At 36.7% G+C, this 22,686-nt stretch overlaps 1 protein-coding gene across 5 annotated transcripts in view; it reads left to right on the top strand.

The window, feature by feature from the left end:
• LOC113832379 (coiled-coil domain-containing protein 85A) overlaps positions 1-22,432 on the top strand; it is a 208,663-nt gene extending 186,231 nt beyond the window's left edge. Inside the window, exons 4-7 of one of the 5 annotated variants that reach the window (XM_027387986.2) lie at positions 11,762-11,896; positions 15,247-15,366; positions 18,441-18,539; positions 22,343-22,432. In XM_027387986.2, coding sequence (XP_027243787.1) covers positions 11,762-11,896; positions 15,247-15,366; positions 18,441-18,539; positions 22,343-22,432 — 444 coding nt within the window. The remainder of the gene's footprint in view (positions 1-11,761; positions 11,897-15,246; positions 15,367-18,440; positions 18,540-22,342) is intronic. The other 4 variants (XM_027387987.2, XM_027387988.2, XM_027387989.2 and 1 more) reach the window with 4 other exon arrangements.
• The last annotated feature ends 254 nt before the right edge of the window (positions 22,433-22,686 follow it).

The raw sequence follows: 22,686 nt of genomic DNA on the forward strand, positions 1-22,686 counted from the left end.
GAGCTTGGGAAACCATTGTTTAAATTTTACACAGGTTCTTCACAGTATTTAGAGGTGATCAGAATGTTAAAGACAATAGTGGAGAGATAGGACTGTACTCTTTGAGATAGTTGTGTAGTTGCTGATAGAGTTTAATGGTGTCTTTGATTTTAGGGGGAGTTGAAGTCACAGTGTATTTTAATATTTCTTTTAAAATATTTTTCTTGTGTGTGTGTGCCTGAAGACATGTATGTGCCATGGGCAAATACCTTATTCCCATGTAGAGGTCAGAAGGGAGCATCAGATATTCTGGAACTAAAAACACAGGTGGTGGTAAGCTATCTGATGATTTTTTTTTGTTGTTGTTGTTAGGAAGCAGAAAACAGATGAACACATTCAGTTTCTCAGTTTCCCCCCAGTAATCCCTGCGTGTGAGTGTGAGTTCAAGTTTCTCAGTGTGTGTGAGTGTGAGTTAAGGGTGTGTGTGAGTTCAGGCTACTCAGTGTAAGTGAGTGTGAGTTAAGGCTTCTCCATGTGTGTGAATGTGAGCTCAAGCTTCTCAGTGTGAGTGCGAGTTCAGGCTTCTCTCTCTCTCTCTCTCTCTCTCTCTCTCTCTCTCTCTCTCTCTCTGTGTGTGTGTGTGTGTGTGAGAGAGAGAGACAGAGAGAGACAGAGAGAGACACAGAGAGAGACAGAGAGAGAGATAGAGATAGAGAGTTCAGGCTTCTCAGTGTGAGTGTGGGTTTAAGCTTCTCAGTATGTGTGAGTTCAGGCTTCTTCATATGTGTGAGTGTGAATTCAGCGTGTGTGTGTGTGTGTGTGTGTGTGTGTGTGTGTGTGTGTGTGTGTGAGAGAGAGAGAGAGAGAGAGAGAGAGAGAGAGAGAGAGAGAGAGAGAGAGAGAGTGTTCAGGTTTCTGCTAAGTGTGTGAGAGTGTGAGTTCAGGTTTCTCAGTGTGTGTGGGTGTGAGTTCAGTCTTTTCAGTGTATGTGAGTGTGGATTCCATCTTCTCAGTGTGTGTGAGTGTGAGTTCAGGCTTTTTTCCACCAACCACCACAGGTTTTGCTTTACCAGCTGAGGCACTTGGTAACCAAGGAGGCAAAGACCACACTGTCTAAGTCATTTTTAAAAACAAACCTTTCAGCATAAGATGAGTATTGATGTTCTAAGATCTTCAGTATATGACCCGGCAGAAGGACAGCCTGTCAAGGGACTGAACTGCCTCCTGCTGATCCTCTGATTTTTATGTTGGCTTTCTCATTTTGCAGGAGAGCTTTATGTATCAGGAAACTCATGGTCTGTTTGTCTTTCTTCCTTTCTTTCTTTCTTTCTTTCTTTCTTTCTTTCTTTCTTTCTTTCTTTCTTTCTTTCTTTCTTTCTTTCTCCCTTCCTTCCTTCTCTCCCTTCCTTCCTTCTCTGCCTCCCTCCCTCCCCCCCCTTTCCCCCTCCCTCCCTCCCTTCCTTCCTTCCTTCCTTCCTTTTTCAAAAGCCAGAAAGTTATTCAACAGGACAAATATTTATCATAAACAGCTTAGTCACAGGGGCTGTCACTCTGCATGTGTGTTCTGCTGGGCTTTAATGGCCTGTTGGGCACTTTAACACAGTTATTAATGGGTTATGCTCTACAACCAAATGCAATGTTGATGAGTATTAATTACTTTGTAGGCTATTGTTTCCACATTGCCAATTTAGTTCTTTTTCTTTTGGTGTGTGGTACTCCCCTCCACTGCATAAGCCCCAACCTAAAGATGCTCAGATATGTCTCTCTATGAAGCAAAACCAGAAGCTTTTTTCTATTGGATATCAACCAATCAGAAGGCAAATTATATGTGTCACCTCTCAAAAAAATTCAATTCCTTGCTTGGAGTTGTATGGTTAATAAAATTTGAAAATTAAGCACAAATTCATCACCCAGAAGCAGATGTCCACATTTCTTACCTATCATTTCAGCTGCTCTCTAACTAGACCTCCATTGTTGTGCTTTGTTGGCTGTTACTCTGGCTCTGGGGATAGTGGATTTGCCTCTCAGCCTTTTCAAAATACTAATGTTTCTCTTACTGGAGTTTGTCCTCTTATTTTAAAAAGGTAACATGTTGTCTATTTTTCTTGGGAATTACATTTATATGCTTGAAAACTTCATCTGGAGTAACATATATTCTCATTTCCCAAAAAAATTTTGCAGAATTCAGTCTCATAGTTGACATGAAGTTGTCATTGCATGATGTTAACAGCATTTATAAGTTAAATATTTTACAAAATCCTTTCTTTAAAAAAAACTGGCACATCAGGAGAAAACTATTTGTAGGGTATCAGTGAGGAAAATGTTTCTGGAATTTGTATTGTCAATTACCTCTTTGATCTTGGATTTAAAAATCAGAAAGAAGTTTGTAATGTTACTTCCTTTGGTATTTCCTATCCTGGCTAATGGCATGACCACTTACTTGGTACTCAGCCAGAAAGCCGAGAGCCATTGTAGATTCTTTCCAACCTCATTACATCCAAATCCACATCGAAGCTCATAGGGTCTTGCCCTCTAAATCATTATCATCATCCCTTTTTAATTGTTGTGCTATTATCCAGTATAGGCAGCAAGTAATCATTTTTCATTTGAGCCATTTGTTTAATCACCTTACCAGGTCTTCATCCCAACCTGATTTGCCCCACTGACATTATTCTCATGTTTGTGAAATACAGTTAGTTCCAATTACAGACTGTCATTCTGTCTGAAACACTTTAACTTCTTTATGTGACCTGGAAGGGTAATCAGACTGCATGTCATGCTTGCCTCACTATTTGCTGCTCTATGCCTCACACCCATGTGGTGCTCATGTTTGTTTCTGCATTGCTTACATTTCCCTGGCTATGTCACCATTCTAGGGTGTCTTTTACTGTAGATGGGGGCGCCTGTCCACTTCCCGATGAGAGACTGCACAGAAGTCAGTCTTAACTGTACTTGGCATGAGAAAGGAGAGTACAGCTTACTTCCTGACTTTCTAAAGTAGTAGTACCTGAGAAGCAATTTGTTCTACACTTACTGAAGTTGAAAATATCCCTTTGGCTGATTTTTAGTTTTATAATTTACACACACATACACATGCATAAACACATATACACACATACAAATATATATACACATATACACATATATACATATACCTCATATACACATATACACAATACATACACAGGCATATACACATACACACACACACACACACACACACATATATATATATATATATGTACATATACACATATACACACATACACACTCATATACACACACATATAAATACACACATAACATATACACATACACACATATACACATATGTACATCATATCATACATATACACACACATACATAAACACATATATATGCATATACACATGCATATGCACATACACACATGCATACACATATGCATACACTCATATTCATACTCACATACACACTCATACACATAGATATACACATACATATACACATAAACACACACACACATACACACACACACCACACACACACACACACACACACACACACACACACACACACACACTCACACACGATTTTTATGGCAATCAGCATTTTGATTTGGAGCTCCATAGGTGAAGTCTTTAGTTTTGTTCTGCCAAGCCAATCATCCCTAGTTAATTTATTTGAGCATCACTGTATTGAAATTGATAAACATGAAAAAAATCTTGATTTTTTTTATTTTTACTTAAATAATGACCATTAAAATAATTTGTCCAAAAAGAAAAAACTGGGACTTTAGACTGCATTTAAATTGAGTAAATTTCAAAGTATGGACTGTTTTTTGTATACCCATTACAGGTCTGTGGAGAGAAAGAGAAAGAGGGAGAGTGAGATGATGAATTAGGAATTAGACTAAAAAGAGTGATATCCTCAGACTAATAAGTAACAAGAAAAGAGTCACTAGAACACAAGCACAAAGTGGGGAATGTCAACAGGAGATATGCTATTCCCCTACTCTGCTTCATTTATAGCTTGACCAGCACCGTATTTATTCCAAAGTGAATACTAAGTAATTCTCTACAAATCTTTTAGTGACTACAAAGAATACCAAGTTTCAAAAGGCCTGTGTTATAAGTACTGTGTTGTGACTGCTGCCATGGTAGATATGTCCTTAGCAGTTGAGTGAACCACATGAGCTCAGAGATGATGTTCAGCCTCTCTGTGCCAGATCATCCTTATCAGTCTATAACATATGCTCTGAATGTGGTACCCCAGGCCCAGAGACATTCAGACAGCCTGCTCTCCCTGGAGATCCCTTGAGTCTCTATCCTTCAAAATAGTGTCCCATAGAAAAGTCCAACTAACAATAAATTATTGAGAACAATACCAGCCACCCAATTAATATTTTTATTTTAAATGCATTATTTATTTATCTATTTTTATTTTTAAACAATCTTATTTTACATACCAATTCCCTCTCCCTTCTCTCCTCCCACTCTCTCCACCTCCTCCCCACCCCATCTCCATCCACTCCTCAGAGTTGGTGAGGCCCTCCTTGGGGAAACATCTAAGTCTGTCATATCATTTGAGGCAGGAACAAAGCCCTCCACCCTGTAACTAGGCTGAACAAGGTATCCCTTGCATGAGTTTCAGGGACAAAATGGGTCATTGGGCTTTCATAAGTATTTTACCTCTGCATGGTTGAATAGTATTCTATTTTTAGATGTGCATATGTGCACCCTTGTATATGTTCGACTATCTCTGTTGTTAGTTTGATATCTTGGTTCTTTTCAATCGTATTATAATAAAAATTGAAGAACAGACATTTCTTTAGCCCCCTTGGAAGAATGCACCACTAGATTTCGCAGCAGTTCTGTTTTATGTGTTTGAGGAGGCTCCAAATTGTTTTCCATATAGTTTTAGTGATTTACTTTCCCACCATCAGTAAATGAATTCTTCTTTGTCTACACTCCCTTCCAATACTTGTTATCTGTTGCACTTATAGTAATTGTTTATCTAACTGGGTTCAGATGTATGCCGTTGCATGTCTTTGGTCATGAGGAATAGCAATAATTTTCCCATTTGCCTGTTGGTTCACTCATTCTTTGTCTTCTTTTGGGGGGTATATGTCTAATCAGGTTGTTTGCAGCATCTCTTTCCTGTGATTGTTAGCATGATGGAGGCCTAAGTAGTAGGCTAGTTAGTGAGGGACTGATTCAGTCTGCCTGCAGACCCCAGGGCAGGATTTCCCCGAGTGGGAAGTCAGAAGTTGGGCCCAAGGCAGGGGCCAAAGCAACTCACCTCTGCACTCTGTGGGGGCCGGAATAGCCCAGCGATTTCAGCAGAGTCAGGGTCCCTGGGTCCTCCTAAATCCTTTTCTTAGAGTAATTTCCTATTTGTGGATGTTACTTAGATTTCGTGAGGACTGAGGTGTAGCTACTTTCTTTTTAAATGATTTCAAACTCTAAATATTTCTTCATAGGCATTATCTGCTATGGAGTTTGAGTTAGTTAGTTAGAGATGCAAAGCTAAAATACCATGATCAAAGCAGTTTAGACAAGGAAGTGTTGATTTAGGCTCATGTTTGTAGAGTGAGAATTTATAATGGTAGGGTAGGCATGACAGCAGGTGACTGGAGCAGGGAGCTGAGAGATCACATCTTGTCATACTGAGATAGCAAACTGGAAATAGGGTAAGGTTGTATACTCTTGTGACAGGCTTCCCCAGAAGACTACAGACACCTCCTAAATGTCATCTCAGGGTGATCACAGCAACATAGCTTTGTAGTTTTCGTGCATAATTCTCTTTATCTAAAGCAGGCATTCTTAACAAGTTGGGCATTATAAGTCTTACTTCTGATGGGGATAAGACTCTGAGTTGTAAGATGTCTAGCAATATTCTAGACATAGATCAATTCAGTAATCATAGAAACTGCTTAGTATTGACAGTGAAATGTGTACAGACATTTACCCCCAAAGGTTTCTCCCTGGGGAAGAAAATTGCCCCTGGATGAGAGACATTTCTATAAATAAAAACATGTGAAAGTAAATTGTCACATTATAAAATGTGTTGACAACCAAAGCAAAACATCCCTGATAATGAGAGGAAACACTGAGCAGCTGTTTGTGATAGGCAGTGATCTGAGAGATAGTTTCATTGCAGCTATCAAATCCATAGGAAGAGACATACTGTTTTATCATTACTGGGTTTTGTAGATCAGGAAACTGAGGCACAGAGAGGTCACATAGCTTTCTTAAAGCCTTACAGCTCCTAAATGCCATATACAGTTCATAATTTGAACCTACTGTTTTCAATAAAAATTTATTGAAATATATAATTAAATGGTGTTTAATATAGTACCTGATAATTACCTAAAATGTTTAAATGAATAAATTATCTCCGTACATATAGATTTATTTTTAATATATTTTTGTTAATTCTTTAAGAATTTCACAATATATACATACAATATAATTTAATCATATTTGCTTCCTATTCCTCCTCTAAACTCCTCCCAGATCCCCTCATTACACTCCTAACCAAGTTCCTTCCAGTTTTTGTTTTTGTTAATAACCCATTGAATTTAATTAATGCTGTAGGACAATCCACTAGAGGATGGCCAATTTATGATACACCACACTCCTAAAGAAAACTGTTTATCCCTAGTGTATTAGTCATCAGTTGTCCATAGCTCCTTAGCTAGGGGCAGAGGCTTCTGAGCCCCTCCATCCTCATACTGGAATATTGATTGGCTTGATTTTGTAAGTCTTGTTCAGGCAGCCATAGCTTCAATGGTTTCATGAGTACACTGCTTTTGTAATGTCCAGAAGACACTAAAGCATCCTGGTACTCCTGACTTCTCAATCTTACAGTCTTTTCACCCCCTCTTCCAAAATTTCCCTGAGTCTTTGAGAGAAGGGTATGAGATAGACTTTCAATCTATAGCTATGCGTTTTCCATGCACTTATTCTCCACACTTTGATGAGTTTTGAGTTTCTATGTTAATGACCTCCTCTGAGCAAAGAAGCTTCTCTGATGAGAATGGAGGCCTGCATTAATCTGTGGGTATGGAGATATGTAATTATAGGGCAATTTGGTGCTACATCCATTTAGAAAAAAATGATAGCAATAGATTCACCCCTAGACCCTATTAGCTTCCTAACAATTGTTTCTTGGCCAGATTTACAGTACCAGGCATATATTTTCTCCTGTAGAATGGGCCCCAAATCCAATTAGAACATGGTTGGTTACGCCCATAACATTTCTGCCACTGTTGAACCCATAACCGACTCGGGTGGTCATTATTGTAGCTGCCAGTGTTCATATTTCAGCAAGACTGTTGACTTTTCTCTCCCAGCAGACTATGGAGAACCTTCTGATACTATGAGAGCTAGCCAGCACTAAAGAAGCTTCCTCCTTGTCAGTACAGCTTACTTTCTCCACATCCTGTCACTAAAATGTGTGGTGTTTTTAACCAGAGTATCTTACTATCAGGTTCTGGTAAGCAGCTAGGAACAGTGGCAATAGTCTGTATTGTTTTGAGGAATCACTGGAAATCCCCTGATCAATAACTTCATGGGAGGCATACCAAACTTTTAACTAATTTTAATATATTTAAGAGGTAATTTTAGGTTTTCTTTGAATAAAAATATATGTTGTCTTGAATGCAAAGAAGAGAGTATCAGTATTACTAAGGCTATCTGTGTGAAGAAATCTGGATGGTCTGCCAAGGTGATCCTCCAAGTCTGTCATCTAATCTGCACTTCTCTGTGTGCAGCTGTGTAATGATCTCTTTCATCCAGCTGCCTGGGTTCTGCCATAACTTTAGGGCCCCGAAATAACACACAGAGTCTTATTTTAGTTACAATGCTGCTGGCCAATGACTAGGATTTCTTATTTGCTAGCTCAGTCTTAATTATCAACCATAATTACTAATCTATATATTTTTAAAAGGACTTATCTTACTGAGGATGCTGGCCTTAGTGTCCTATCTTCCTGGGATCACATGGCAACTCCTCTGTACTACATTTCCCAGAATCCTCCTCCTCTCCTAGTCCCACATAACTCGCTTCCCTATTGGCTAACAGTGTTTTATTCATTAACCAATAAGAGAGACATATGCACAGAAGGACTTCCCCAATCAGAGCTGCATTTTGCAGTTCTCACAAATGGAGAGTGGATAAAGACTAAGCAAAGCACCCCTTTGCCCTGTAACAATGAAGGACTGATTACACTCCCCATCCTAAAACATGCTTGTGTTCTGATGACATGTGAGGCACTGCATGATAGCTTGACCAAACTTTAGGACTTATAAAAATTTAAGTATCTTTAATAGGAAACCATATTAGCTGATCAATTGTTAGACATCCATTGTTGGCTTTCTATATTGATAGGAAGAGTGTGTGTGTACTAAATTCATTCTACATGCATTATCTCTGATGAGTAGGAAACCTGTGGATATATAGGACATTGCAATGTTATTTCACTTAGAAGTAAATATGTGTGTACATGTATATATTTGTATATATTCTACCGTCATGTGTCTATAAATGCACATACCACACATGCATATATGTATTCAATAATAAGTCTGGTAATTCATGTTGTATTCATAGTAGAATACAAAATTCAGGAAAAATATTATTTTGTAGTTGCATTTTCCTTAATTATAACAATTCATTGCGAAAGGTTTTTGTGGAAGTTTTATTTTTTAGGCAATTTTTCTGTATTATAGTGACTACAAATATAATTCTGAATAATCATCTTTTGTTATTTGTTTTTCATCTAAGAGAATAATAGATATCTTAAATGATTTTGTGATTTCTATGAGGATTAATTAAACTATTGAATGACTCAAATTTGAGAAATTATGATTTTAGTAAGATGCTTAATTACTAGGATTTCTTTGCAAAATTGGCTTTTGTTTCCTTAGTTTACGTATGTGAAACCCATTAAGAAAAGATAGGCTGTCATATCTTAGAGAACCGTACATGTTCAGACTTTGAGAACTGTTCACTAAAAGAGTCCTGCTGGAAGTTAAATGTCATGATGTGTGCTTGAATGTTGGATCTATGTTTAAGTACTGAGGAGTTTGAAAGAGACACTAAACCTCTGCCCTCTCAAATCCTGTGACCTTGGCCTCTGACTCCAGCAATAGCCATATGTTGTGGCTATGAGAATGGTTCCCACTTCTTCTTCCTTTCCAAGTCAGTGCAGTAGATGTCTCCAGGTCAGACTGACTCATAAGGGCTAAGATAACTTTAGCTTAAATATGGGCTACATTGTGTTTCTAATCCTTTTTACCGAGTCATTATTAATTGGATTAGTTTATTAATCTTCTAATGAGAAGCTTTATTTTGCCCATAGTTTGATGAAAAGCCTGGTGGTATAGAAGTGCACCCTGGACAGTCCATTTTGTCTTCCTCTTAGGTATTAATTTCTACTTCTCCTTTCTCACCAATTTCCAGAGCAGTTCATTTTCTACACTATGCCCCTTTTCAGAAATTCCTAGAGTTTGAGAGAATAAAAACAAATCACTATTGTACACTTCTGTTAAAACTTAAGAAGAATGATTCTTAATTTGACTCTCACCCATTTTCTTTCCTGCTTCTAAGCATACATTATTCTTGTTGATTCACATTGCCAAACTATCCTATTCATAGGAATTATATTAAAGAATGTGTAGGAAATGATTACATTTATAAATTTCCAAAATCGTTTCAACTTAATAATAGCTAGGTTATTAGAGGGTAATTATTGCTGTATGGGGCAGCTGATGACCAAGGTTGGGTTTCCCATGCTGCCAGAAGTAATTCCAGAGGTGGAGATACTGAAGATTTCTTCTATTTTATAAAGTTGTCTTGAGAAAATTCTATGGTGAACAACTGGAGAGTTGGCCAAAAGCTGAGACTCATTATTGGTGTGAATGAAGATCTAAAGACAGTAGCTGTCCCAGAATGCATTTTTCCATGTACCTGAATTTTAAAACAAGTGTTGACATAAGTTAGCAAATCAAGAATCCTGATTCTCCAAAGGCTCCTCCTCATCAAGTTAGGAATTCTATTGTGGATTTCAAGGGTGGGGTAATATTTTACTATATAGTACAGACATCAGAATTTGGCCTCACTACACATGAAGGGAAAATGAAAATAGGTTTAGTCCTATATAATTTACTTACTTAACTAGATCTGGAAAATTTAAGGTCTGGGAGATGCCTAAGTCATGGAAATCACCAAATCCAGCTGACTTGTAAAAGAAACTATAAAATTGCATTTATAATTAATAATCCTATCAGAAATAGAACTGATTAGTGTGGGTGGTAAAATTAAACCTTTCAGCCATTTTATAAATTGTTTAATATAATTATTTTTATAATCAAATAGGTTAGATATCTACATATGAGATAAACAGCAAAAGAATGATTTCTACATCATTATTGCATGCTGATTCTGGCACACCTGTAGAATTTTCTGCTACTTATGAAGAATAGAGTGTGTGTGACTTGACCTGTATTCCTGGGGCTCACTTCACAGATAGTTTGGGTTTGGAAGGATCTACTGTTATAAATAACTGCTACCTTTGACTTAAGATCACAGTCCCTCTCTTGTTCCATAACTTACAATGAAAATGACACCAAAGCACCAATTCCAGGAAATAGATATAAAAACTAAACTACTTTTTAGAAATATCTTTTACTTTTGAGATTATAATTACATTATTTCCCTTTCCCCTTTTTCTGTTCAAACCCTCTCATATACTCCTTATTTTCTTTAAAATTTATGGTATCTTTTTCATTAGGTTTTGTTACATGCACATATGTATATACATATATTTTTCTAAATATAAAATGCTCACCTGTACATTGTAACTCATATGTATGTTTTCAGGTATTAGAAGACCAATTGGTGATCTAATAGACAGGCAAAGTGGACGGGGGAAAGACCATGAGGTCTCATCTCTACAAAAGAGAATTAAAACATTTCATTCTCAGTTTCAATGTCTCAGAATTAACCTCCACATATCTACACTGGGATTATTGGTCATCGTGTGGAAGGGATGTGTGATTGTTTTCCTTTGGGACGTAGTAGCTTTAGAAAGAAAAAGACAACTTGTTCCAATACGTTCATTTACTTCTGATCATGTTTAGAGACTTGTACTTGTTGTTCATACAGAAAATCTGAAATTTCAGGAAATTTATTTTAGAATTTTCTTTTTTGTTAACATATTATTCCTGCTACCAATTACTATAGAAATTTGAACATTGATTAACTAATAGAAATCTGACATATAGAAGTTATTTTAATGACTTTTAGGACTTTATAATTTTTTCCTATGGAACTATTTTTGTTGAGAATTTGACATTTTATCAGTTAAATTTCCAATTTGTATTTATTACCAAAAGTGCATATTGCTTCAAATCACACTATTAGTTATTTCTGTTAAATTAAGAAGTTCCACAGTTTATAGATCTGGAAGATCTGTAATAATTTTGTTCCTAATAGGTAAAATCTGTGAAATGACATCACTTAAATACCTTTAAGTTCTTTTCTTTAATTTCACTTTTATTATCTCCTTTTGATAGCTTTGAAAGTACAATGGTTATTGCCTAAGAGACATCACTGTTGGTTCCAACACAGACTTGTGACTGTCACATTGAACTTCCCCTAGATACAGGTGCATGTTCTAGCTTGCCATTGTGGTCATTGTGGTTCATCTCATTAAGCTTCTTATTCTGTCTGCTTTCTTGAGTCTTGGGAAACAGTATTTTTCTGAGTGATTGTACCATATTGTTCCAAATATAAGGCCACCCAGAATACAAGTCAACCTCCAACTAGAAACAGCTCAAATATGGAGAAAGGCTGGGGGCCCAGAGCCCGGCGGGTCTTGCAGTGGTGGCAAGGGTGCCGAGGAATAGGAAGATGCCTGCCCTCTCTCCCGGTGAGTGAAGATGAGCCAGCTGTCTTCATTTGCTAATGTATAACCAGATGGCCTCTGTTGCTAGAGGAATTACTATAGTTGGGGAGGTGGGTAGAAGATATCTGTACACATGGAGAAAGTTGGTTGGCTGTATGGGGAGGGGGTAGATGATGTCTGTACATATGGAGGAAGTTGGCTGTATGGGGAGGGACAAGGAGGGCGGAGTGGAATCTTTTACCTTTTACCCATTTTCTTAGTTTATTCTGACTCAAGGGTCAAGGTTGAGCAAGCCAAACTATGCAAGAGGACAAAAATACCTCCAGGGAAGGAAATGTAAAGTCCAGGTGCATCCAGGCAGCCTGGAAAACTATCCCTTGCCCATGGACTGGTGATTGGAGATGTTTGTATATGTGTTTTCAGCATGTGGCTTGAACACAAACAACTCAAGATGGGAATCATAGTTCCAATTTTATTATGGTTTTCCACTTTTAAATTCCTTGTTTTCAGAGCCATCAGAGTATAGTTTAAATAAGAGGCCTTAATCTTATTGAAACAAGCTCCAAGAGACTATTTAGTGTTATTTGTTGTACTATATTCTACTCAGTAGCACATTAAAAACCAGTTTAATCAAAATGTATAAGTCAACTGAGAGTACATACTGAATGAGTCTAGGTAATTCTCCAAGTATACTCATAAGCATTTAGATAGCTGAACTGCTACTGTGTTAGAGGAGACAGTGAGCTGCTGGATTCTGGTGTTGCAATCTAGAAGCCACTTAGTATATTTGGTGTTAATCTTTACCATGTATTTGTTACTTTTGGGCCCCCCAAATAGAAAGATATACACACACACACACACACACACACACACACACACACACACACACACACACACACACACACTTTATTTGGGAGAGGAGGAGAGGAGACAAGACAGAGAGAGAGAGAGAGAGAGAGAGAGAGAGAGAGAGAGAGAGAGAGAGAGAGAGAGAGAGAGCTCACTTGACCTTTATGGTTGATTATTAGTTCATAATTTTCTCCTAATAAATGCTTCAAGTCAAAGCTTATTGTAACCATTTTTTAAAGGACCTAATAAAACAGGTGGTGGTGATCCACACCTTTAATCCCAGCACTCAGGATGCAGAAACAGGTGGATCTCTGTGACTTGGATAGAGGTCAGCCTGGTCTATAATAGGAGTTCTAAGATAACCAGGGATGTTCCACAGCGAAACCCTGTCTCCAAAACACAAAAATAAATAAGTAATTAATAACAATGTCTACAAAAGGAAACTAATAAAAGCATTTACTTGTTTGTTTCTTAATATCTATGATCAGCATAGGACTCTCCCTAAATTCAAGCAACCGTAGGTAGCTCAGAGGATTAGAATTAAAGACAGTGTTAATGCTGATTTTCAAGTCTTTCTTAAGCCAAAATATTTTTAAGAACAGAGGATCTATACCCAAGCAAATCATGCTATTACTTATGTGCCTGCCTTTCGGCTAAATGTGGAAAGAGAAACCTTAAAGATAAACTGTGCATAGCAGGGTTAAGGAAGGAAATGGCAGGATCGTCACCCACAATGGGAATCTTTTGTCTTGTGTCTTAGATCACCAAGCAGAAGAAAAATGGCATAGTAATGCACTGTTCTAAATGGCAGGTGATCTGAATGCATACACCCTAAGCAAGCTTTTCTGAAAGAGTTCCTAGGATGGTACCAGCAGGGGAGGAGAACTGCAGAGGAACAATGTCACTCAGCGAAGGAGAGTTTCCTTGTCACTCACCCAGTTTGGAATCACTTAATCTAAAGAGAAAATTTTATACGGTTTAGGGGCTAGGAAGCTCTGTTTTCCGACTACCATTAAATCTCATATAATTGCCTTGTTATTATTCATATCAATGTTATTATGTTTGATTTGAGTTACAATCCAGAAAAGGCAAACAATAATTTAATTTTCAACAGGGTTGCAGTGGGTTATATTTTATCACTGGCTTTTAATATAAGACTTTGTAGCAATGAAGGAGAGAAGCTAAAGAAGTATAGCAATGTCTCATTGGACTGCTTCCTCTTCCTGGTGGTTAGATTGGGTGCGCGGTAGGAGCAGTTAGATTGCACAGTTCTTGCCAGGATTACTGTGGAGCATTATTGCATGGTATAGGAAGAAATGACAACAAAAAAAGAAGGGACACAATATTCCAGATTTTAGGGGTTGTTAAATTTTATGTGAATAACATTGGGTGCATACGGCCTGTAACTGACTATTGCTATGTGCAGTTAGTTCACCCTCCACTCCCTAGAACTGTCCATCATGGACAATCTCCTGTAGCTGTTGTAATTGAATGTCTCAAAAACACTACTGCCTCTCCCTTTATGAATTTGCAATGCACCTTCAGTGGTTGCTAATACTTCGGAAAATTATCTTAACAACACCAACTAGGTGGTCACTGATTAATCTATTATTCGTGGATAAATCTGTAGTGTTTTTTTTTTTTTTTTTGATGGGCAGAAATGAAAATTCCTCAGGTCCCTTAAGAATGAAATGCTCTTAAAAATAACAAACAAACAAACAAACAAAAACCCCAAAAACCAGGTTTGGAAATTTCCCCTTGCTACTTTTCTGGGAGAAGATAATTGCTGCTTGCTTTTTACTTGTTGATCCATTAGTCTTTCCTCAATCAATATTCAGAAAAACTGAAGACCCCTGAGAGGAGTTCCCAGGTGACTATGGTTCACTCAGGTTTAATTAATCATTTCTCACCCACTGAGTTGAAGAATCATTAATTAACATGTGTGTAACTTGTATCTATTTTGGCTTTTTCATTTTAATGGAGGCTAGGAAATGAATACTTGCTTGAGGAAATGTTGAACTAAGCTAAGCCTCATTTTAAATGTTATATTATTATAGGTCTTTCCCTCAACAAGGGTTTTATAAGAGACACAATTTCTCCAGTGCAACAGTGTGATGTGTTAGTGTTTTACTGAGACATATGGAATATGACATTTGACCTGCTGAACAAATGTTTTTCACTCAGCTATGGAGTACCTCATGAATTCCTTGTTATTGAGGTTGTTAGGTTTTAAAAATCAGTCTTGAAATGTTCTTAATGGCCATTGCTTGGAGTTTTGCACTCTGGTAAACTGGAGATGGCATCCAGATGTTTATGGGGATGCCTCTGGTTTTTGCCATCGCTCAAGCAGCAATTGTATTCTAGTTAATAGATTGAGTTTGTCTTAAGATAGGCTAAGAAAATTGAGGGGGTTGATAGAAAAATAATAAAAATGGATTTTGCTCATTTGGTGCTGAGACTGCATATTTAATGGCATCTGTAAACGACTTTTGTTTTAATAACAAAGTTGTTGATTTTCTACTAAGGGTTCTTTTAGGTTGTCATCAGGGGCTGATGGGAGTAACAGTTCACCCAACTCTCCAGCTAGCTTCAGTGGACATACCACACCTTCTCAGCAGCCTGAACCTGTGGTACATTCTCTTAAGGTAACCAACTGTGTGCAACCATTACTCCAGAACCTCAGTTGTGTTGTGGCTTGTTTGCTGTAGTCTGGCAGTCCTCAGTCTTTCTGTAACCATAGATGCTTTATTTTTAACCCTTTTGTTGGTGTGACTTTTTAATCTCTGTGGTTTTAATTTGTGAACTGAAAATGAGCTTGAGTGTTTAAGGTTAAATATCTACGTTTGCTATTCTTTTTGAGTAATGTGATTCATTTCTATCTGCATTGAAGTTAAAGTCTTTTGTGCATGCATATCCATGTGAAAAATATTGTTACAGGTTTTATATGTGCAATGATTATTGTATAGATGTCACCATATGTACAGTATTACATACAGATTGTCAAAGTAAGAAAGGCAGTTGAAGATATTACATGATTATTATTCAATTGTTATTGAAATGAACTTCAAGCTATTTTTTCTTCTATTAAGTCAAAATTAAGTCTTCAAATCCCAGTTACTGTTCCTTTATAGGCACATTAGAAAAAAATATGTGGTCTCTAGCTTTGACGTTACTTCAGATTCCATGGTGACTCAATGAAAATATGGAAAAATTAGTCATTTATTTCTTTGACTAATGGTGTTTTCTAGTAAATAAAATTAATAAGCATTGTGATTAAAATTAGTATTAAATAATTTAAATGTTTGCCTAAGGTTATAAACTATTTATGCAGATAATAACCTTAAGAACTAAGATAATTTCTAAGCATGAAATGCTGTCCTTTAGATAGGTTTATTATTTTGAACAGTTTTTTACCAACCCTACATGAGCCATAATACAGATAGAGGGCTTAAGGTCAACTTTTGGCATACAAATTTTCTTACTTGTCTTAAAGTTATTTCACTTTCTGACTTATCAATAGACTGAAGTTGCCCTTTTTTAGAGCGTACCATATCTTTTGTAGTAACCTTGTATGCAGTTAAATTGAAGAGAACTTCAAAGAAACACTTTGATATTTAACTTGAACAGGATATATAACTGACAGGATATTTGGCTTTGGCTCATAGAAAATGAATTTGCATTCCTCAAACATGTACTGGTTGAGGATAAGAACAAGTAAGATAGCCATGCTGGTGGTCCCTGGCAATGCACTACACTCCTTCTGTTTTTGGAGAATATACAACAAGCAACCAAGTGGAATAGGTGTAAACTTATGGCAAGCATTTAGGGGCCTGCCCTGATTCTGGCAGGTGCTGACTTATTGACTGATGAGGACTTTCCTCCTGGTTGACCTTTATCATGAATCAGGCATTGATCCTCTGAAAGCATTTTAGAAAAAGAAAAGACCCATGTATCAGCTTCAATTTTATAGCAGTTTAGTATTTACATAAAATCCGAAAGCTATACAAACTCTTTGAAAGCCATTTCAGCCTGCTGTCTTGTTGAATGTCAAATGTAACATTTGAATTCAATGCACACAGTAGGCCACAGTGGTATCTTCTAATCTTTTCAGTGCAACTCTATCTGTGGCATCAAAACACAGAAGGGTAAAGTAGAGACCCTCAATTTTCTATGAAATGATTCCCTAATCATTTACATTTCCATGTAAAATGTTGTCTCAAGTGAGGGCCGGCTTATCCGGAGACATGTGCAGGAATCTTTAGAAGATCTGAAATATCCAATGGTGCTCACTGCTGGAACTTCCCATGTTAAGGGAAGTACATGTAGACATACCTTGGAAATGCCTCAAGATCAGTATGCAAAATAATGTGGGCATAAAATACTGGTTCGGTCTCTCTCTTTTGGTACATTTGAAAGAAAACAACAGGCTTCAATAAACACTGGGCCTGCTTTGTTGGGAAAACATTGTAAAGCAGTGAGAGAAGCTAGTCCATTTTAATAAAAGTATATTTCCCTAGCTCCAAGTATATGACTGTTATTAATTGGAGCTTAACTTAGTAGAGACTATCTGATTTGAAGTATACACTATTTTGAGGTACATTACAAATTAAATTTGTAGGCAGATGTTCAAGGGGATCTTTGAATTTTCTATGACTGAAGAGTCATTGAATTCATCTCAGTATGCAAAGAATGGTTATGAGGCTGGTGCCAGGACTTAAAGAAAATGTTGGTATCAGTATGGTGAGAATGGGGAGGAATTTTTGAATAAGACACTAACAAGATTAAACTTAGCCTCAGTGTTTATGAACTTGACATGGAGACCCTAATTATTCATTGGTGCTAGTTATTTGGACAATGATGTGGCCTTCTTGACCCTGATGACAGTAGGAATAAGCTATTCAGTAAGTCACATTTCAGTGTGGCTGCTCTAGAAGAAAGGATTTTTTTATGCTGCATCAATGCTTTGGCTTGTAAACCACTACAACAGTGACAAACATCACCCTTCTGTATCACAGGCTGTTACTACATGAAAATGTTGACATTTTGAAAGTAATATATTTAGCCTAGTTAGGGACAGCTTAGAGAAGTAGCAACATAGACCAATAAATCTGATTAAAAAGACAGTAAAAGCACAATTTGCTCAAATGATACAACATTTGAAGTGTTGCTTGAGTGTTTTCATTGAAAAGAGTCATGAGGTATTTCTCTTCGAGATCCATCCCCACATTCCTTTCTTAGGCACTAGTGCAGGCAAGAAATCTGAACTCATAGTCTTCATCTGCATACCTCATATGCCTATTCCTTTGTAGCCATCTTTTCTATAGGCCTTGTCTACATATCACTCAGACCATTTGGTATATAATTAATTGTATTCACTGTTGCATTGGACCAAGAGTTATTAAGTACACCCCAAATGATTTGCACTATTAGATATCATAATGACTAAATTAACTGCACCTAATTATTTTAGGCATTAATGAATTCAATTGAGCATTAATGATACTGCTTTTAATGGCCACTTGAAAAAAAATCAACAAAATTCATTCCAGGTTTCAGAACAACTAACTCTTTAAAAAAGATTTTGCCATATATGAATCCATCCTGATATGCAGACATGAAAAAACTTAAGATTTGACAAAGTAGAGATCCTTGATGGTGTTATCATAAACTAACAGATTTTTCCCATGTGAAATTTGCTTTTCTTTTTCAACAAATCCAGGTGTTGGATGTTCAGGAAACTATAGATCGTCAACAGGGTAAAGAGTATGACCATGACCTTAGTGAGACAGAAAAAGCTATAGTCAGAGAAATGTGCAATGTAAGTCTGATGTGCTTGATTGTGTATTCTGTGTTGACAGCCTCATCAAAGCTTATTTATTCCTTTAAAATATTTACTTTGAAAATTGCTAACCAAATGTCTTTACATTTTTACATGAAAATAAAACAATTGCCCTTGTTTTTATTTTCAGTTTGTTTTATTACAAGTATATTCACACAGTCATGCTAAAAAGCACCAAGATCAGTGGGTTTGGCAATATGGTGCTTGCCTACTACACGCAAGGCCCTGGGTATGATCAGAAATGATCAGTAAGTTCTGCATTCCAGAATGACCTATGAACATTTTTAAGTATTGAATTAAAGACATTTAAAAAAATAAACTTATGATGAACAACCCCCCAAAATCAATTACTTTGCTGGCTAATATTTACTTGGTTCACAGATGAGATATATACCATTTGTATCATACTAAGTATTGTATTTACCTTTCATAGCCAACTCAAACTTAGACTCTGGTAAGGCAAGATAGTTGTACCAATGGGATAGATGAATAGAAATCTATCAATGAAGTCAACGAACTCAGTTAAAACTTAACATTATAATTATTAATTGCCATATTGTTTAATCAAGAATACAGCCATGCAGCTTTGAAGAGCTAGATGTATTTATTATTGTACAACAATGCATTTGTTAATATAAGAAGTCAAGGTTGAGTCCTGATTTTAATTGGCTTTGTATTGTTGTGCTTTTTCCTTCATATTTTATGCTTATATCATAGAATAGCAAACTTGTTTAGAAATCCCTCTAGCTTTATATATATTGAGCTTATATATTCTCAGATCTGGTTCACCACATGAAGACATTTCTGGAATCCAGTAAATGATCTTTAAGTCCCATGGGCATTTTATATGAGCTGGGGTGAGAATTTCCAACCCTCTTGCTTGCCTGTGTTGTGGCTGCTTTTATTTCCTAATCTTTTCTAAGCACCTTTCGTTGCTACATATCTGTTTTTGGTTTTAAATGATTGTGGTTCTACATATCATTTCTTAAATGCACTACTGTTCATCTGCTGTAGCTTTTCAACTTGTGCTTAAGATCTTGAATATTTAACTTACAAATTTACAGCTTTGATCATAAGCCTAGGGTTCCTGTTTCTTTTCATCTATTGACTGTCAAAACTGAAATAAAATTCGATTGAGCACTTTAGTATTGGGAGAGAAGCACAGAAACCATTCTTGGTGGCTGCTTAGGAGTGAGTGGAATTCCCATAGTGGATTTCTCTATTTAGCATCAGTTACAGGTTATTTGGATGTGACACCTTGGCCTAGAGTCCAAACACTCATAATTTATGTTTGAATGGACTAAGACCCAGAAATGAAGTTTCTTGCTCAAACTGACTAGTGAGGTCAATGTTTTAGCCAGATCTCCTTTGAGGACCAGGTATTTTTAACATTCACCATAAAGAATGAAAACACTGTATCTCACAGATAATAACTTGTCCATTAGGCTTAGTACAAGATTGGTTTTTGCCCTCACTTCCCTTCCTTCCTTCCCTTTCTTGTGAAAACTTCCTGAACATGTCTTGGGATCATGATTAGTTTTTGTTGATCTTTTTTGCTTGTTTTAAAAGGACACTATAGTCTCCTTATCTTTTAACTACACAAGCTTTTAACCACAAGATCACCCTTCTTATTTATTTTTAAAGTTCTTCTAGTGTATCTTTTTTCTAATTGTCCATGTTTGTCTTTGATCCCCATGTTAAAAAGGGAGAATGCAAACCAAACCTTAGCTCTGATTCTTGAACACTGTCTTAGAAACAATTTAAAATAGTACCTGTGGCACCATTATAAATTGCATGGCTATCAGCTGTTACACAGAGAAACCCTGTCTCAAAACAACAACAACAAAATGAAAAAAAATCATTGTTATCAAAGTTACATAGTAAATACTGGAGAATAAACACAAGAGGACATTGAAGGGTGGGTAATAAAGACAGAAGACTGTAAGACAGTTTCATATATAATTTACCTGGAAGGTAGGTAACAATTATTACAAAGACTTCCTATTTAAGGATCTATAAACTTTTATAATGTCACAGAATTATGTGTGATATTATAAGCTTAATACTTCTCTGGAAGAAGTCAAGGTAATGGGAATCTTGTCAGTTTCTGATATTCCTTCTGGGTGTAAGTAGGTGATATTAGTTTACCAAAAAGACTATTATCCACAGACCATCATACTGTTTAATGAACAGATATTTGGTTCTCTTCTAAGGATAAATATTGTGCTTCTGAGAACCATAAACATCATCTTTATTAACCTTGTCATTTTAGGTTTGTCTGAAATTTTCCAATGGCATCTGAGATACTAGGAAATCTCAGTCATACACTTGTGTACAGCAAGCACCATTCTGCTTTTTATCCATACAGTATCCCCTTAGGGTCATTGCTTTATTCCATAGTTCTGCCTTCAGTAGGAATTTCCTTTCATCTCATTGTATTGTACAATGGGTGTGGCCCATTGCATTCCACAGTTTAGTAACTAAAGAAGAGTTGCACTTTGTAGTTGCAACAGCCCGTTTTTTTATGTATGTAGTTATTCTGTTATCTTCAGATATAGCCCTTGCTTCCAAACAGACATTCAAAACATTCTTCCTGGAAATGTATGATATTTTTTGAGGTGTTCTTGGTTTCCTGTATATAGCTGAAGCTGTTTTTGCTATAAAATTCTATACCTGGTATTTAAAGGCCATAACTAAAATTCCCCTTGAGTGTAATAGGCTGTTGCCCCATGCAGTGGTGACTGTCTTAGTTCCACTGTCTTGGAAATGAAGAAAGGCAGAACTGTCTGTATCATTGTAAATGATAGTGTGTGTCCCTGGTGAATCTACTTCTAATTAAAAGCAAAATAAAAAGAAATAGACTCCCTCTCTCTCAGTAGTTAACAAGCTAGTTTTTGTTGTTGTTGTTCATGTTAGAGCACTGTAAATTTTTGTGAAATTTATCAGTCTAACAGTCCTCAGAGTGAATATTCCAGGGACATTATAGTTGTTCTGCTGCATGAGGACATGCATGTACTTATTCCAGTTAGTGTTGTACACTGAAATTTCTGGTGACCTCAATAATCTTATAGTCATGTAATTCTTAATTTTACCCATTTTCCAATATCCATCCAAAATGGCCCATTCTTTAATAGGGTGAAATTGTATTTCTTTCACTATTTTCTGAATTTCCTTAACTGCATGTTTAGTTGTTTTCTACTGTGGAAATATGTGAGAGTTCTCCAGCAGCTCATTAGCTGAGCTAATGACAACTGCGTATCCTAGTTTGCAAAGATCAAGAAACTAAGATTAGAAGATTAGGACTTTTAGCTCAAGAATGCAACTTCACTTTTCTAGATAAATTAGGCATTTTGTATATTTTGTTATAGATTTATGCTATAGGAGACAGTATGCTCTTTATTCTAGATATACATTAAAATCACTTTTGGAATGTTAAATAAAAATACAGATATCAGTACTCCTCTCTGCCAGCATTCTCAGAATTTCTGTAGGTGGGAATTATTGTTAAGTCAGAGTTTAGGGCCTCTCAGGGAGCTGGAGGAGATGTCAAGTCCTACTATAATATCAGCTCTGGTTGCTGGAATTTGAGGTGTAGCATCCTAGCTCCAGCGCAGTTCTTGTGTTTTAGAAACTGTCATCATCATGCTTCACTTTGTGTTTGAACCCATCCATGTGGAGTTTGTCTTGTCTTATCTTTGGACTTCTCATAGTCCCCCTGAAACTCACACATCTGTTTCTCCTAGACAACAAGTAAGATGCTTACTTCTTCTTTTTCTTTTAAGGTTGTATGGAGGAAACTTGGAGATGCTGCAGGCTCGTGTCCTGGAATTAGGCAACATTTGTCAGGAAACCAGTACAAAGGGCCCATGTGAGAAGCACTGCCTCCAAACATGAAATCACCACTACCAGAAAATAAAGAAAAGAAGAAAAAGAAAAAAGTTGATTCCTACAAAATGGGACTCATGGCATCACATGGAGTGATTGTACATTGCACATATCTCCCCTCTAAACCCTTCAGTGCAACTTCCCCCATAAAGCTAATATGCGCTATACTTACCACTTTAGTGTTCACAGCAGTCTCAAGGTAGCTTTGGAAAATCATCGTTTTAGTACTAGTGTTTACATG

This window comes from Cricetulus griseus (assembly GCF_003668045.3).
Source record: "Cricetulus griseus strain 17A/GY chromosome 1 unlocalized genomic scaffold, alternate assembly CriGri-PICRH-1.0 chr1_1, whole genome shotgun sequence".
Lineage (NCBI taxonomy): Eukaryota > Metazoa > Chordata > Mammalia > Rodentia > Cricetidae > Cricetulus > Cricetulus griseus.